Here is a 17548-nt window from a genome sequence, read left to right as displayed (position 1 = left end):
AATGAAAACTACAACCACAAGTTGAGAAGATTTCCATGGTTTATGTGAATAATTTGCTCTGAGAAGACACCTGTTTAGAAGTGGCTTCCAGAAACACTCCTCCCAGCCCTGGGCCGCCTCCCCTGGTGCAGGGACAGGGGAGGGGCTACAAGCGGTGTCTCCACACCCGGTTCCCCAGGGCACCAGGCACTCGGCCGTGAGGGGAGAAGCAGAGTGTGAAATTGTCCTTTTATTTACTGTTCTTACCTTTGTTTAAAAATCTTAGATAAAATTTTATTTCAAGTCAACACAAAATGAATTTTCAAGAAAAAAGCTTAATATCTGGCATGTTGTAAATATATCTATTTATCTGTGATTGTTTTCTGTAGCATTTATGGCATATGGATTCCTGAACTGGTTCCAAGAATCTAAAAAGAATGTACTGGGTATTTGATGTAATTTAAATCCAACCTGCAGTTTACTAAATGTTTTCTTACCAATGTTAGCATCTCAGTTTGTAAAAATGACACTAGTTTTTAAGACTGTAATGTTAGAGAAAATACAAGTGATAGTTATGGAAAAGTGGTTTTTTTACTGACATGTTGTCTGTAAGTGCAAAATTATTACAAAATTAAAAGTTTGAAATAACTCACAGGATAATCAAAATATACTCCCTTTTCTCCTGGGAGGGTAAAGTCCAAGGCCAACCCCTGGTGCAGGGCGACACTCCTGAGCAGACAGGCAGCCTTTCACATGCAAACCACAACCACCTGTTCTATGCTCATGTTCATCTATGCTAAGGAAAAAAATTAAAGTATTAATCATGTTTCCTAGCCACTTTTTTATATATACATAATCTCTGCAGAACCAGAAAAGCACAGCCTCTCATTCATCCAAGGGCTGAAATAAACTATTAGGATTCTATTCCATGAGAATTTCAGGACTGAGTCCCTGTGAAGAGCCCCATTGTTCCCACAGTCTCTTCAAGTATAAGCTCCTGGCTGTGCAGCCAAAGCAACTCCATCTGTGTTGCGTGGGTCCCCGGCCAGCAGGGACCACGGAACGCTGTGGATTGCTCGACGAAAACACGCGAGAAATAATGCACAGAAGACAGACTAGTTTCTGTGGAGAAGTAGGGACGAAATGGCCACCCCACCTAGTGGGGAGTGCACTGATTTACAGGCCATACCTGCTTTTATTGGGCTCATTTTGCATAATAATTCAGGTAAAGTACAGTACTCATTAGGGGGAAGTAAGAAGCCATAGAAAACAAGGAACTATGCGGTCTATTTTGAGTCGGGGTCAAAGAGCTGTAAGACTGAGGAACAAACTAACTTCCTCCTTGGACCCCTCTCATTCAACTGAGAGCACTCTAAACAAAGAAGGTTTCACAGTAATTTACATATTCTTTGCTGAAAGGGAATCCACCCTTTTCAGCACAGAGCTGCACCACCCTGTCATTGTTTCAGGCTTAGGTGGAGCGCGGTAACTAAGGCAACCAAGAGACAAGGAGATCTTCTCCCAGATGATGAGAACTCAGGCCATGTCAAAGCCGAGGAGTGAGGGTTCATCACCCCCTCTGCTGTAGCCCGCCAAGTCCTTCTTTTGGGGGGCCTCCCAAAGTGATCATGCCTGCCTTAGGTTGTTACCCCCATGGGGAATCTTACCCGTCTTTGGCTAACCGACCAAGCTTTTGGGGGTTCAGCAGCAGAAGCAGCATTCCTGCCAGGCAGATAAGCTTTTGTCTCCTTGCTGGCTTACGGTTCCAAGGGAGTTCCCTTAGCCTTAGCCTAGGTGGGGGTTTCAGCTTCTGATACCAGTCAGGGCGGTTCCCAACACATCTGGAAGCCAACCTGCCATTTTGACTTTTGCTGTTTCTTCCTGTCCCCGCCCCCAGGAGACATAAGGACTTTGTGCTCCTCCCTTGTCTTTATCTGTCTCTACACCAGCTCTAGTGACAGAGCCCGAGGTACCCAACCCTTAGATTAAAGACACAATCCTTTCCCAGCAAGTGGGCTCACTGGATCAAAGACAAAGCACGCAGTCTGGGTGTGGCAGTGGAAGGCACAGAGCAAATCCAAGGGGTCCTGTCTCTTCCCAAAACACACCTTGAATGTGAATTTCCTTAATGAGCTCCTGATGGAATGATGCCCTTTTCAGTACAGAGCTGCACCACCCTGTCACCCTGTGGCCAGTCTCCTTCTCTGGTTTGTGGGGCCAAGGAAAATCTTACATACACTGGACCTAGTCAATCAAAGCAGAAGTAGACTTCCAAAGTGAAAACAACAAGGCAGACTTCCTCCATTCCCCAACTGGGGAACAGAGTGGTTTGGAGTCCTTGGGTCCTCATTACCTCCCTGTAGACACAGCAGATAGGTGCAGAGAACTCAAGGTTTCAAACAACTAAGATACAAGCAAAATGGTAGATAGATAGATAGATAGATGCTCCTAGAAGACCCTTTCTCTCTAGCTGAAGAACGTGGGAACCAGATGGCTAGCCAGAGAAAATCTTTGGGACTACACATGCCCCATACCCTCCCACACTATCAAAGCCCTGACCTTCACCCCCATCCCCATCCAGAGACATCAGCCATAAGGGCCAGGGTGTGGGCCTGCATTCTCTCCCAGCACAAGTTGACAGTGTCCCTTTGCCACCAGGGGCAGTGTGAGTGATTCAGAGGAAGGCTGACTCCCTCCCATTAGAGAATCAACAAGCCTTAGCCAGGTAGGGCCAGTTGAAGCTGGTTAGCACCCTAGCTCTCCCACTCATGACTCTGGTTGCCCACTGGAGACCTGAACTTCAACCTCACCCCTCAGCAATGAGACTGGATGATGGTGTACAGATCAGAACTAGTATGTGCTCCTGCTCCACTTCTTATACTGGCAGGAGCTGATGGGGAGCTAAGCCTTGACCACCCAATGGCATTCAGAGTTTTGAGTATGTGATAGGAGGCAGGCCAGTGGGCCATGCAGGGGCCCACAACCCTCCTTGTGTCAGTGCTGCCATGGAGGGACCCAGTGGGGAGCTGGGAGCCCAACCCACTGAGCAGAGCAGCTCGCCTCCTCCCTGTGCTTCCCTCCCTGAGTCCACAGGGCCCAGCTCTGGGCTCGACACTCACCCTAACTTGAAGGGAACCAGCTGGTGACAGTCACTGCCCCACTGCCCCCAGGAAGGTGTCAGAGCACAAAGCTGGGGAGTGAGTGCTTCACCTTTGCTGGGCAAGAGAGAGCTGAACACACTCCTAGACCTCTGTGCTACAGCTCAGCAGGCAGGCAGCCTGATGAAAGACAGAGGAAATGGAACACAGGGGCCTTTAATGAAGTCTCCCAATGTCCTGGAAATGGTAAGAGATAATACTGGTCATATCTAGAACCAGGAAAATGAAAACTTGAACAAACCAAGAAAGTTTACTGTAACCAACACAGAAATGACTCGCATAATCAAATTATGTGACAGATTTCTTCAGCAATAGTCATAAAATCCATGTAACCAGCCAATACAGATATTCTTGGAAGAAATGAAAAAGGACAGAAACTCAAATAGAAGGGGACATGGTAAAACGACACCAAGTGGAAATGTAGAACTAAAAAATACCAAAGATGCAATTTTATAAACCAGTGGAGGAATGGAGGATGTATAAAGTTTATTGATTATTTTGATTGTTTGTTACGTGTTTATAGATTGATTGATTGTTGAAATGAAAACTAGGCTACAATTCCTACTGCACAGCTATCACACCATGAGTTATCTGTGAAGGACGTCACCAGGGGGCGCTGTGGGTCTTCTCAGAGCTGCAAGGCCTGAAACCAACCCAAATGGTTCTAATTCATGGATGTGGTCCAGTGCCCACATCCACGGCCTCAGTGAGAGGAGACAGCAGGTGCTTCCTCTCAAGGGGGAGACTCAGAGCTCACAACGAAGCCAGCCTCCTCCTGAGAATAGAACTATAAACTGGGCCCAGGACCCAGAACTGGATGGTTCTCTGGGCTCCTATTTGCATAATGCCCAGCAAACACACCCCTCACCCAGGGAGCTGAGGAGGAGATAAAGGGACACCCAGAGAGCAGCGCCAGCCTGAGTTCAGGGGATTTGGAAAGTCTCCACCATGGCCTGGACTCTGGTCCTCCTGCTCCCCCTCCTCACCCTCTGCCCAGGTGCATATGGATATTACATTGAGCCTTTGGAGATCCTCTGCTTTCCTTCCTTATTCCTGACATGTGACTGTTTCTATTTCAGGGTCCAGGTCTCAGGCTGTGGTGACTCAGGAGCCCTCACTGACTGTGTCCCCAGGAGGGACAGTCACTCTCACCTGTGCCTCCAGCTATGGAGCTGTCAGCACTGGTCACTATCCATGCTGGTTCCAGCAGAAGTCTGGCCAAGTCCCCAGGACAGTGATTTATAATACAAACAGTAAACACTCCTGGACCCCTGACCGGTTCTCAGGCTCCCTCCTCGGGGGAAAAGCTGCCCTGACTCTCTCAGGGGCCCAGCCTGAGGACGAGGCTGAGTACTACTGTTTTCTCCAGTACAGCGACGATCAGCACAGTGACACATGCAGTGGGGAAGTGAGACATAAACTCCTGGTTCAGCCACAGCTCTGCTCCTTCCTGTGTGTGCAAAATTGAACAGAAGCCCTAGAAAGTGTATCTGGTGAGTGAGAGGTGTGAACCTCTGGAGGTCAGAACTCAGACAACCACCCAGACAGCTTGCACCCCACCTCCTGGTGCTCATGCCCTTGTGTGACCTCTGCCTTGAGTGTGGGCTGCCCTGCATGGGGAGTGAGACAGAGGCTGTCAGGGAACATGAGAAGGTGTGAGCCCTCCCTGGCCCAGGCGCAGCGGGAGCTTGTTTGGGCTGCATGTGGACAGGGTGTGTGAGGACAACCCTCAGTTGTAGAGCTCTTCCAGACACTGTCACCCAGGTGTGGAGAGCACAGGGACTTCCTGGGAAGGGGGACAGAGAGGGGAATGACTGCTCTGGAGACCTCACTCAGCAGCTCAGTGGGGGTCCCTGGGTCAGAGACCTGCAGGGCTGCATCCCTGTGAGGACAGTGGTGGCCCCAGGGCTGGCCTTGTCAGTGGTGAGTGTGTGGGGAACGCAGGGAACAGTGTGTGCAACACAGTCGGGCCCCGAATGGCTGAGAATAATCTTGTTCAGGTTGTTTCCACCTCAACTGGATGTGTAAGAAAGTGTATTTTACACTTAGAATCCCAGCCTGCTGTGAAGAGGTAATAAGGTCCAATAGGCGGAGGTTATTAAATATGTAGACTAGGAGAGTCCAAACCTTGGCCCAAGGGCAGAATGCACCCCAGAATGGCTATGAATGAGGCCCAATAAAAAAATTATAAATTAGCTTGAAACGTTAGGAGATTTCTTGGTGATTATGTGTCGCAATGTCACGTAAAATCAACATATGTACACTCTTGCTTCATACACATGCGTGGCTTAAGTTACCATTGCTAGATGATTTCAGAAAATTCTTGAAAGAACCTCTGCACAACGTGATTACTGTTGGGAACCGCCCTGACTGGTATCAGAGGCTGAAACCCCCGCCTAGGCTAAAGCTAAGGGAACGCCCTTGGAACCGTGAGCCAGCAAGGAGACAAAAGCTTGTCTTCCTGGCAGGAATGCTGCTTCTGCTGCTTTATTCATAACTGAACCCCAAAAAGCTTGGTTAGTTAGCCAAAGACGGGTAAGATTCCCCACGGGGGGAACGACCTAAGATAGGCACGATCACTTTGGGAGGCCCCCCAAAAGAAGGATTTGGGGGGCTGCAGCAAAAGAGGGTGATGGACCCTCGCTCCTCAGCTTTGACATAGCCTGAGTTCTCAGCATCTGGGAAGAAAACTTCCTTGTCTCTCGGTTGCCTTAGTTCCCTTGCTCCACCTAAGCCTGAAACAATGGCAGGGTGGTGCAGCTCGGTACTGAGAAGTGCGGATTCCCCAGGGTGATCAGGCCTAAGAAAGAACATGTAAATTACTGTGAAACCTCCTTTGTTTAGAATGCTCTCAGTTGAATGAGAAGGGTCTTAGGAGGAAGTTATTTTGTTCCTCAGTCTTACAGCTCTTTGACCCCCAACTCAATAGACTGGCAGAGTTCTTTGTTTTCTATGTTCCTTACTTCCCCCTAATGAGTACTGTACTTTACCTGAATTATTATGCAGAATGAGCCTAATAAAAGCAGGTATGGACGGTAAATCAGCGTGCTCCTCACTAGAAGGGGTGGCCATTTCGTCCCTACTTCTCCACAGAAACTAGTTTGTCTCTGTGCAGGTTTTTTCTCACGTGTTTATCGTCGAGCCATCCACAGCATTCCGTGGTCACTGCTGGCCGGTGACCCACGTGCAACAGATTACAACATGATTATTGTGAGGACAGTTTTGCTTATCGGCAGTGGCGAATATCAAGAAAATTATGCAACGACCCTTTTTTGCTGATCAGTTGTCGTTAGTGTTTCTGTATTTATGAGTATCCCTAGACTAGTTTTCTTCTTCCAGTGTGCCCCCGAGACACCAAAAGGTGGACAGCCCCTTCACAGGTATCACAGAAACACTCTCCCCATGGGACAGCACAGGGACTCACTGAACCATCGCTGCCCTTCATTCCCCCTCACTGGGATTCACCTGAACTGTCACTGTTTCACGTGGAGAGCAGCTGGCTACCAGCTACTGAGCTACGGTGCTAAGGCTCAGGGCTGTGTGTGCTGGATCCCACGAAGGCCTTTGGGGTGCACTTCCCCACTGCAGGGGCTGCGTGTTCCCACTTAAAGGACAGAGCTACTTCTGACACTACAGGGGGGAGGGGGCAGCATGAGCAGCCGCTGGACACAGTGGACAGGGGACTCAGGACTGACACTCAGCTCAGGCAAGATGCTGGAGGTGTCATTGTGGGTCAGGGCCGCCATGGCAGCCCGGGCCCTGGGGACAGGGAAATAAGGGCCAATGGAAAAGCGGAAGAGGAGCCCAAACACAGGATTCTGTGTCTGTGAAAGGAAAGGCGTCCAGTCCCTGCTATCTGCCTCCACACCTCCTCATCCACATCCCCTGACACCCCGTCTGCCACCTCCCAGGACAGGGTTCCAGGGGGTGGGCTTTCTGCTGGTCACATGGCTTCAGGAGGCCACACTCCCTCTAAACCCTGACACACTATCCTGAAATGCCCTCATCTGGTTTGAAGAAATCAGTGTGGTGCATCCTGCTCCTCACTCACTCACTCACTTGTCTTTCTGTTGTACCAAAAGCAATGTGTCTGCAAGAGGGAGCAGAGCAGCCGGGGGTTCAGAAAGGAAAAAGACACCTGTGGGGACCACACCCCTGAGGCACCCTAAGAACAGAGGGTCATGGGGATGTGAAGCACAGAGTGGGGAGTGTGGTCAGTGGTGCTGCCCCAGTGGGGATGCGGGACTGTGGGCCCTGGGAACATCACAGGACACACTTTGTAAAGGATCTGATTGTCTAACCACTCTGCTGCAATGAAATCAATACAAAATAATGTCGGCAGTAAGTAGATCAGGACTAATGGAGACTAGAGAATATGAAACGAGTGTTTGTAAATCCCGTAATGCAAAAGGACCTCTAAGAAGGAGTGGACTGCCATTCATAATACTGTTCTTTTGATATCAATCCTTATACTGAAAAATAATTACAAAACTAGACAAAACATATATTAAATACCTCCAGAGCCAGAAGAAAGTATTGTTGGCATCACAGTCAAGGGTAAGTGAGAACCAGCAGGAGGAACCACGAACACAAGGTGTAAGCTCCTCCCAGGGCTGCGTTCTCATGGCAAAGGCAGGAAGAGAAAGCCAAGGCCTGGCCCTGGGGCTGGGGACCCAACAGGAAGCCCTCACAACTACAACAACAGCAAAAATAACACCGTTTGTTTCAACCTGAAAGAATCACTCAAATGGAACTATGACCAGCTATGAACTAACGGGGATCTTGAGGAACTTTAAACTTCAAAAGTGCCTCAGAGTGGTCATGTACCAGCAACAGACCCAGGGGCCTGACAGAAGGAAACTCAACTATCATGTAATCCTTCACCATCTGGGAACACAGCATTTCATGTAGCTGTCCAGAGGTCATTAGTGACCTGAAAAAATTAATGACTCATCCCAGAATCACAGAGGGGACCTGCTCATTCCACTGCCCTGGGTGGTGACATCAGAAAGACCCAACTGCAAACAGCAGAGCCTTCCCAGGACAGCTGCAGGTGGGAGATGAGCTGGAGGATGTGCCTTCTCAGACCAGTAGAGGGAGCTGGTGGACTGGACCTGAGTGCTCAGGGCTCTGGGCCAGGCAGGTTAGGAAAATATTAGACTGGCTCCTGCACACTTGAGCAGGCAGTGTCCTCAGTGAGGTGTGACTGTCCTATACCTGGTCCCCAGGAGCCACATGACCACTAAGCTCTGACTCACATACATGCCTCATATCTCGCCCCCCTCCCCTCATGTAGTCATTGTCCAGACCTGATTCACAGGACAAGGTAGATGGACAATCACACAATGGAACTAAATTTCCTTGAGAAAAATATGTGCCCTACAGTTGTCCCTGGGCACAGGGTAGGAGACGCCTAGGCAGGGACAGTGTCAATGTCAACAGTTAGGCCTCAGCTAGCAGAGCTCTGGGGCTTCCCCACCATGGCCTGGATCCTTCTCTCAGTCCTCACTCACTGCAGAAGGAGTTTCCTCCCAGAGATCCTGAGAGGACACATGGGGGGAGGCACTGGCACTGCCTTTTCCTGCTGCCATCGGGGCGCAGCTGGTGGGTTTTCCCATTAATTCTGCCTCCTTCTAGCCCTGTTTCTGGTCCTAGATTAGATGGTGCTGTCCCTGCCAGAAAGAGAGAGAATGTCACCTAAATTAATGTGTTCTTTCTAGAAAAGGAAAGGAGGTTAATGCGAAGGAACTATGGAAAATTACCCAAAATATCTCAGTTATGATTATAGCTGATATTTTCCCAAATGACTCAACTCATTACTGAAATCCATGTCTTATCAAGGAAAATTCCTGTCCCTTCCTGAGTATTTAGGCTGAGGCTAGAGTGTGTTCATCTCTCTGGGTGATGATGGACCTGGAATCTTGGGGAGAGCAGACATGAAGAGGCCAAGGTCACCCTGCAGCAGGTGTCTCTCAGAAGTAAAAGTTCCACCCAGAGAAAGCTCCTCCCTGAGCCAGGCTGTGTGCCTCAGAACCAACAGGGGGCACTGCTCCATCCCCTTCATTGTGGGAGGAGTTCCTGGGGTCCTGGGAGAGTCCCCACACCCAGCCTATCATCCTCTCCATCCCACACTGGCTCCCTGTCATTAGAGGCACCTTGGTGTCAGTGGAAAGCCTGAGACAGTCTGTACCCCTGGTCAACCTCAGGGTCATTCGCTGCTACACTTGCAAGTGTGTTGATGAAGTTGGTAATAAATGCAGTCGCCTTTTCCCCTCCTGGTTTAAGTTGTTATTCCTTACTAGTCTGTCCTTTCTCATTCATTTCAATGGAGTGATGACCGATGGGACTGGTATTAATCACACATTCAGCTCTCTGCTTTGCTTGTGTCTTTCCTAATCTCAAAGTGCAATGGGTGTACCCTTCTAATTTCTCTGTACACTCTCACAGATCCAGTTGAATAATGGGAGAAATAATTCAGGTGAGTATTTTGTCTCCCATGAGCCCCGGTCTCAAACACATATGAAGGGAAAGGAAAAATAAGCATTCAGGGTTCTTCCGCACACAATTTACTAGGAATTTTTTAATGAACCCAAGGGCAGAATGTCACTTCCCTCTGACGCACCCACTGTGCGGTCTTCCCTGAAGGCGGGAGATGCTCTGCCTCCTGCCAGTCCTCTGACATCCCAGACCCTCATCTGCCCTTCGCTCCCTCGGCCCCACAGCCCAATGCAGAGGGAAACAGATTTTAGAAGTTCCATCATGTTCACACAGAAGCATGATTTACAGTTATTTTTATTTTTCATGATGAGACATAGTTTCCTACTTTGTATTTCTTATGTTTTGAAATATCTCAGGACTTCACAGTGACTTTACTTACGATCTTCAGTTAAAATGAAGCTGCTCCACATAGTTGCCGGCTTCTCAGCACAGAGGAGAGCCGCCCTCCCCACCTGGCGGTGCAGCCTTGTGTCCACTCTCAGCCTGGTCGCTCCTCCATTGCAGCTGCTGGGTCAGGGTGTGTCAGGGGAGACCCCGTGCCTTCACTCCCCACCCATGAACTCTGTGGTTTCTCTGTGGACTCCGTGTAGAAGGAGAGAGTGCTTGCTACCTCCTGCAAATTAGAGAAGAATGGTTTTCCCTGAATAAGGAGGAAGTCTTCAAATCTAAGAGATGGATGAGATTTGAGATGAACTAGATCGCTGGGACCAGGAGGGAAATACAGTCATCCCATCGTGAAGGCCACAGCCAATTCACAAAGACATTATTCATTAAGGCCACCAGGGACATGGGGGAACTGATTTGGTGACAGAGGTCAACACCCCTCATTCAGGACCTTAGTCACAGTGCAGTGAATTATATATTTGTGGTCATAGTATCTGCCCATATCCAGATCTTCCCAGGGGACACCACAGTGACACTGGCAGGATAGGAGACAGGAAGCTGATTTGCATCACACACCTCCTCCTCCTAATGGGCCTGGGAGGCATGAAAAGGCCCGAGGACACCACCCTCCACCCCAGGAGCCTGAGGAGGCCTGGTCCTGTGAGATTCCCCACCATGATCTGGACGGTGCTCCTGCTCGGGGTCCTTGCTTACAGCTCAGGTCAGAGACAGGGACTCTGCATTCTTGTGGAACACAACAAAGTGGAATCTTGGGGTGATCTTGTCCCTTATAACAACACCCATGTCTTTCCTGTTGGTTTTAGGTGTGGATTCTCAGACTGTGGTCACCCAGGAGCCATCCCTGTCTGTGTCTCCAGGAGGGACAGTCACACTTTCCTGTGGCCTTAGGTCTGGGTCAATCTCCAGTAGTAACTACCCTGGCTGGTCCCAGCAGACCCAAGGCAAGGCTCCTCATGCACTCATCTACACCACAAGCAGCCACCCCTCTGGGGTTCCTGAGTGCCAATACAGTGCTGAGTGCGGGACAGTTGGGTGAATGTGCACTGGTGTCTCCCTTCACTAAGGTCCCATAACGTTATCATTTTTTCACACATGTTACATACAGAGAACCATGTGACCCATGAAACACTCGTATACAGCCCCACATACCCAATCCCACAAAAACCATGATGGAAACATTCTTGAAAGAAGTGAAGATGGGTTTGTGTGCTCTGCATCCACAGAGGAGAGGCTTCTGCAAAGCGAGGTGAGGGCAAAGCAGTCAGAAATGAGGAGGTGAGAATTTCTGTCACAGACTGGATGTCATTCCACCCAGCATGTGCTTCCGCGATCCTCAGACCTGCACGACGAGGACCCATTGTCCGTCCCTCACTTTCACCAGCTCATCAGTTACATCGGCCAGCCCTTGGGAACATGGAACACAATTCAGGGCTGTGACAGCAGTGGATTTAATGCACAGGAGTTTCAGAACATTAAAACACATGTACATAAAAAAGAGTATATATGGATAGTATATGCATGACTAGGACAAAATGTGCAAAATAAATGTGGCAGCATATGCAGAATACTGCAAATACAGAAAAAGAAAAATCTATTCTTGATGCAAAGAAGTATATACACTGGTAAATGCTGAGCACACCGATGTGTTAGTTCTTCACAAATCCCTGGACATTCTCTGTTCCTACCAAAGTTCTAAGGCGTTGCCCTGATTTGAATATGCCACCAGCCTCACTTTCTGGAAAATTCTTTTCACACTCGTTTGACTCTGCTCCTCTTGTCTGACCCTGGACTTCATGGAACACAGGGGTTAACTGTTTCTCCTGTGTATACAGGGACGCTGACATCTGGAATAACTATTTGTACATGTTCTTGATTCCCGCAGACCAAAACTCTTTCTGGCAGTGAAAAGAAGTAGGGTAATTACCCACCACATGATTGATCAACAGTATCTACACATGAGACCCTGGATGTGTGGCTAGAGACAGCCACCTGGTGAGCAGCAGAACCCAGCTGGGCTCTCAGAGCTTTGGGCCAGGACCAGCAGGTGGCGATGGTGGACCACCCAAGAACCTGTAAACACTTGCTCAGTGAGGATCATTCTTTCAAAGGAATCTGGGCCATGGCGCTGGGCACTGTGCTCACTGATGGAGACTCACTGATGGAGATACACTCACTGTGTCCTCTGAGGCCTTGCAGAGTCCCCTGAGCTGGGATTTTTATGTGGCCTCAGCAGGTGCTTCCCCCCAAGGCTCTCATTAGGGATAAAGCCAACCCCCATCCTCCTCAGTTGTAGCCTAGGCTGAGCTCCAGCACCAGGGCTCAGGGAGGGGCTGGACAGCCCTTGGATAGACACACATTTGCATGGACAGCCCCTCCCCTGGCATGGGGTGGGAAGAAAAGGAGGCCTGGGCAGCCTAGCCCCACTGTGGGCTCAGGGGCTCTGTGCACCATGGACTGGACTCCTCTCCTCCTGGTGCTCCTCTCTCACTGCACAGGTAGGGACAGGACTCTGGGTATAGGACAGCCATTTACCTTGTGTGTTCCTTCACTTGAACAGAGCCTTGAGGAACTTTAACCTGAGTACATGCTCCACCAACCACGAATGTGCCTGTTTTTAGGTCCCCTCTGCCAGCCTGTGCTGACTCTGCCCCTCCCTGTCCTCATCCCCAGGAACATCACTGACTCCCATGCACCCTGAGAAGTGGATTTAATGTTGGCGGCTACCACACAGACTGGTACCAGTAGAAGTCACGGAGCCCTTCCAAACATTTCCTGTCATAACACCCAGACCCAGGCAGGCACCAGGGCTCCAGGGCCTGCAGGAGCTTCTCTGGATCCAAAGACACCTTGGCAGTGCAGGCCCCTGTTCATCTCTGGGCTGCAGACTGAGGATGAGGTTGGCCTTGGTGTTGAGTCCATTACAGCAGCCCTGATGCTCACACCCTGCTGAGAGTCCCAGGCTGGTGGGACTAAAGGTACCTGTGCTCCCCCTGCCAGGGAACCTCACCCCTGCTTGGCCTGGGATCAAGTTTCCCTCACAGGTGTCATCTGTTGTTACTTCTGCAAATAAGACTTGAGTTTCCTCTAAACAGCAATCTGGCCTTCCCCTCATCTCTCATTTAGACTCACCATCACCACCATGTCTCAGCTGTTCCTGTCTCAGCATAGAGTACTTTCCAGGAGAAACGTCTCCCAGTGGAGATGCTGGAGGTGCGGACACTGATGGGTACCGGCCGTGACTGGCTCTGAGTCCAGGGGAGACTCAGTGATGTTTCCTCCCTAAATGCTTTAATCGGGGTTTTGAGATACAAAAACAACATGCAGAACTGAATACCAATGTACACAGTAGGAATAAACCATCAATAATTAACAAGAAAACTTGTAAATTAACAAGAACATTTTAAAATATTATAATGGCATCAGAAATAAGAAATACTTAAAAATAAACTAAAAAACTGAAAGTTTTCTAAAAATGAGAGGTACAACTAATACCTGTTACACGTGAAGAAGATCTAAATAAATGAACACACATCTACTTTATGGTCAGACACTGATTATCAACCATCCCCATACACATTTATACATTCACAGCGAGAATTTGAGTGACATCCACTTGCAATGAAAGAACAGGTAGGAAATCTCAGCAAAGAAGCAGAAACTGTAAGAACATAATAAAGTATGTTAAAGCCCTGGGAAAAAACTGCTCCATGTCGACGTGACCTGCCTGCATCTGAGGGAGGAGAGGCCTATGGAGTTGGCTTGATGTCAGGAGACCAAATCAGGGGGTCAAAGCAGAGTCTGTCCCTTCACTTTCAGTCCCTGAGTTCAAGGCTGCCTCAGCACCCTGGGCCCGGAGGACATAGTACAGGGTGGTGAGATGTCAGGTGGGTACACCGGTGTGGGAAGAACTCCAGTCACAGAGCAGACAGGACCCTTGGCTGGGTACTTTGACCTCCAGGTGTGAGGTCATGGACAGGAGGGTTGGTGTAAGGGGAAATTTGGGGCCTGAGACCAGGAGACGTCTTAATGGGACAGGAGAGGATGGGGATGGTCTACATTTCCTCTGAAATTGCTGAGCCTGCTCCAGGGTAAAGTGGTCCAGGGAAGAGATGCCCAGAAAGCTGACACAGCTCAGGACCATGGGGACTCCTGGGAGTGGATCCCTGAGTCCTTGGGCACTAACTGGGCCCCCAGCCCTCCCACACCTCCTGTGCCTCTCCAACAGGCCAGGACGGGGGCTGGGTGGTGGGACAGCAGGAGCAGGTACTCCCCAATCTGTTCTTGTGTCACACCCCCTGTGAAGCTCTCAATGAGCCCAGATTTGAAGTCACCTTCTCTTGCACAGGTGGCCCCACAGTCACTGGAGTAGCCATGACACTTGTCCCTAAGGGTCCCAGCAGTGCCCCAATTTTCCTACCTGACACAGCACAGAGGGACCTTCTAGGGATTCAGCTTGATGGTCCTGACCCAGTTCTGTCACCAGAACCAGTATGATCACCTCTGGGCTCCAGTCTGGGGCTCAGGCTGAAGCTCATCCTCAGACAGATGGCACAACCCCAATGCCACAGAGAGCTCCTGCTCTATGGGGACACGTGAGTAAATCTGCCCCCTCCTCTCCTGTCTGACCCATCACTGCGCTGTCCCTGCCCCTGAACCAACACCAGCTCAACTTGGGCTTGTGGTCTCCCTTGTGCTACTAAAGCTGGGGGATCAGCCCTCAACTCAGTCTCCCCTTAGAAAGTAAATGGAAATATCTGCTTTGGGGTCACTGGTCTCCCAACACAAACATAATTCTGTTCTTCGAAAAAACAAAATTCTGACTCAGTGGCTGGGTGGGGAAGAGGACAGAAGTGCATCCTGTGTGACTGAGAGAACCAAGTGGCCCATGCCCAGGGCCCTGTGTGTCTCCTGGTGCCAGCCTGGGCTCCCCTGATAGCTCCCTGAGCTCTGAGTCCTTACAGAACCTGGATCTCCCTGTCCCCTGAGTTCAGAGCTCTGCAGGGCCCTGCATCCCCGGGGCTGGGCAAAGTCTCCCATGGAGGAGAGGCTCTCAGACCACCAAGTGCTCACCATCCCAGCTCAGCATCATGACCTCCAGTGTGATTCCCTGTCCAGTAGTTTGGGTAGAGGATGTCAATCCTTTCAACATGGATTCTGTGAACTCAAACCCATCACCTGACAGAAACTTGATTCTCTGTTTCTTATTAACCTTTCACTGAGGAAACAATTATTTAGACTCTAATGTCTGAAATGTACTAGATAGTCAAAAGAAAGTAAGGCATCACCAGGCTGACAAAGGAGGCCAAAGGGAACCCAGAGCAGTAAGGAAGAGCAGAACACACGATCCCAGACTATGATGCATCTCGTGAACACACAGGAATCAAAGTCACAGCCTCTGCAGTGGGGGCTGGGGACTGACAGGAGACCCTTCCCACAGAAAAAGCAGGGAGATAAGTTAACCTGTAAGAATGGACAGTGCACAGGTGTTCCCAGGTAGCCCTGAAATACCTAGTAACAAGCTCCATGCTACACGTCCTGTATTTAACTCTTTAGAGGTCATTAGTGAGGTGGAAAATCAGTGTGTGGGCCCAATCCACATTTCAGGGACCTACTCACTGTATTGCCTTAGTCAGTGACATCAGATAACATCCAAGTGCAAAAGTCATCCCTCCCTGCCCCTTGCAGGACAGCTGGGAGGTGTCAGGAGGCCTGGGGCATGTGGGCTGTGAAGACAGTAGGGGGTGCTCTGCCAGTCCTGGGAGGCTGGGTTCTGGGACAGGACAACTAGGAAAATTCTTTTCTGAATCTTGCCCACTCGGGAATGCAGCATCCACACAGTGTGTCACTTGCCATCACCAGGGTCCCCAGGAGCTACACAATTCCTGAGGTCTGACTCACACCCTTGCTTCACATCCATCTCCCCCTTCAAGGAGTTGTTCCTGCCTGATGTGCAGACAGACAGGGTCAGGCGGACTGACTCACAGCACAAAGAAATCTGCGTGAAGAAACCCGGCTGATGAGAGGTGCAGGACACCGGACTAGAGACCCTTGGACATCAGAGAGTCTCAGTTCCTGCAACCAGGCCTGAGCAGTCAGAGTGCTGGGGCTTCCCCATCATGACCCAGATCCCTCCACTCCTCACCCTTCTCACTCCCTGATTTGGTGGTGACAAAGGTCACTCTGCTCATTCAATGTCTGAGTCACTGTATCTTCACTGGTGTGTGTTAGGTCCCAGCATCTGCTCTTTCCACATCACCCCTGGGGACATCAGGATGTCACTCTAGTACCAACAGTGGAAGCTGCTTTGCATGAAGTATCTCCTCCTCCTTATGGGTCTGGGAGGCAAGAAAAGGCCCTCAGGCCACCTACTTCCATCCCAGGAGCCTGAGGAGGCTGTGTCTTGTGAGCGTCCCCACCATGGAATGGATGGTGCTCCTGCTCGGGCTCCTTGCTTACAGCTCAGGTCAGAGCAAGGGACTCTGCATTCTTGGGGGACACAACAAAGCAGGGTCTCAGGGTGACCTAGTCACCCATAACAACACCCATGTCTTTCCTGTTGGTTTTAGATGTGGATTCTCAGACTGTGGTCACCCAGGAGCCATAACTGTCTGTATCTCCAGGAGGGACAGTCACACTTTCTTGTGTCCTTAGCTCTGGGTCAGTCTCTACTGGTTACTACCCCACCTGGTACCAGCAGACCACAGGCAAGTCTCCCCGCATGATCATCTACCACACAAACAACCGGCCCTCTGGGGTCCCTGAGCGCTTCACTGGATCCATCTGTGGGAACAAAGCCATCCTCACCATCACGGGGGCCCAGCTTGAGGATGAGGCCGACTATCACTGTGCTCTGTACTTGGTTAGCTACACGTACACAGTGATGTGACCCCATGGGAAAGTGCTACCAAAACCTCTTCTTGTGCTCAGAGTGGCTCAGCTTTAGTGACAGAAGGAAGGAAAAGGGGGGAAACTGTCAAAACAGCAAGTAGAGGGGGCTCCAGGGCCCCATTCCCATGTTCAGTGGCTCCTCTCCACATGCCTCCTCCGGTCTCCCCCGGGGTGTATCCATGTGTCCCATGTGACCCTGGCAGAATCAACTTCCTGTCCTCCCTTGTCCCTAGAACTATGATGGGGTGAAGGCTGACGCAGACACATTAACCATCAGAGAGACTCAGAGCCCTCACTGCCCCTTGTAGGCCTACCTGTGTTCCAGGAGCTTTAACAAGATTTACTCTCCTATTGATTTCACCCTGTGACCAGGGAAGGTCTCATTAGCATTTAAGTGAGAGTGTCACTGGGAGCTGGCAGATGATGCTGGTCCCCTGACTAGGCTGCTGGGTCAGATCTGTGTGTGTGTGAGCAAAATGGTATTTTAATCAAGCTCTTTCCTAAAGTATTTTAGGAACACTAAAGTTTTAAATACACCTCCACTTCTACTATTATAAAATTATTCCTGAAAATTTGTGTTTGAAATTTAATCAAATTAAATTCCAGGTTACCACCTCTCC

The 17548-nt window shown here is 49.9% G+C and overlaps 1 gene segment (V, D, J or C); it reads left to right on the top strand.

Annotated features, from left to right (window-relative positions):
• The first annotated feature begins 10694 nt into the window (after positions 1-10694).
• On the top strand, positions 10695-16926 carry LOC123810842. The segment is given in 3 exon segments: positions 10695-10740; positions 10844-10928; positions 16692-16926. Coding segments are annotated over 3 exon segments (366 nt in total).
• Positions 16927-17548: the final 622 nt, after the last annotated feature.

This window comes from Phyllostomus hastatus, unplaced genomic scaffold (genome assembly GCF_019186645.2).
Source record: "Phyllostomus hastatus isolate PE091 unplaced genomic scaffold, TTU_PhHast_1.1 phas_scaffold_760, whole genome shotgun sequence".
Lineage (NCBI taxonomy): Eukaryota > Metazoa > Chordata > Mammalia > Chiroptera > Phyllostomidae > Phyllostomus > Phyllostomus hastatus.
Note: the sequence above shows the minus strand (reverse complement) of the source record. Positions and strands in the feature narration are given on the sequence as shown.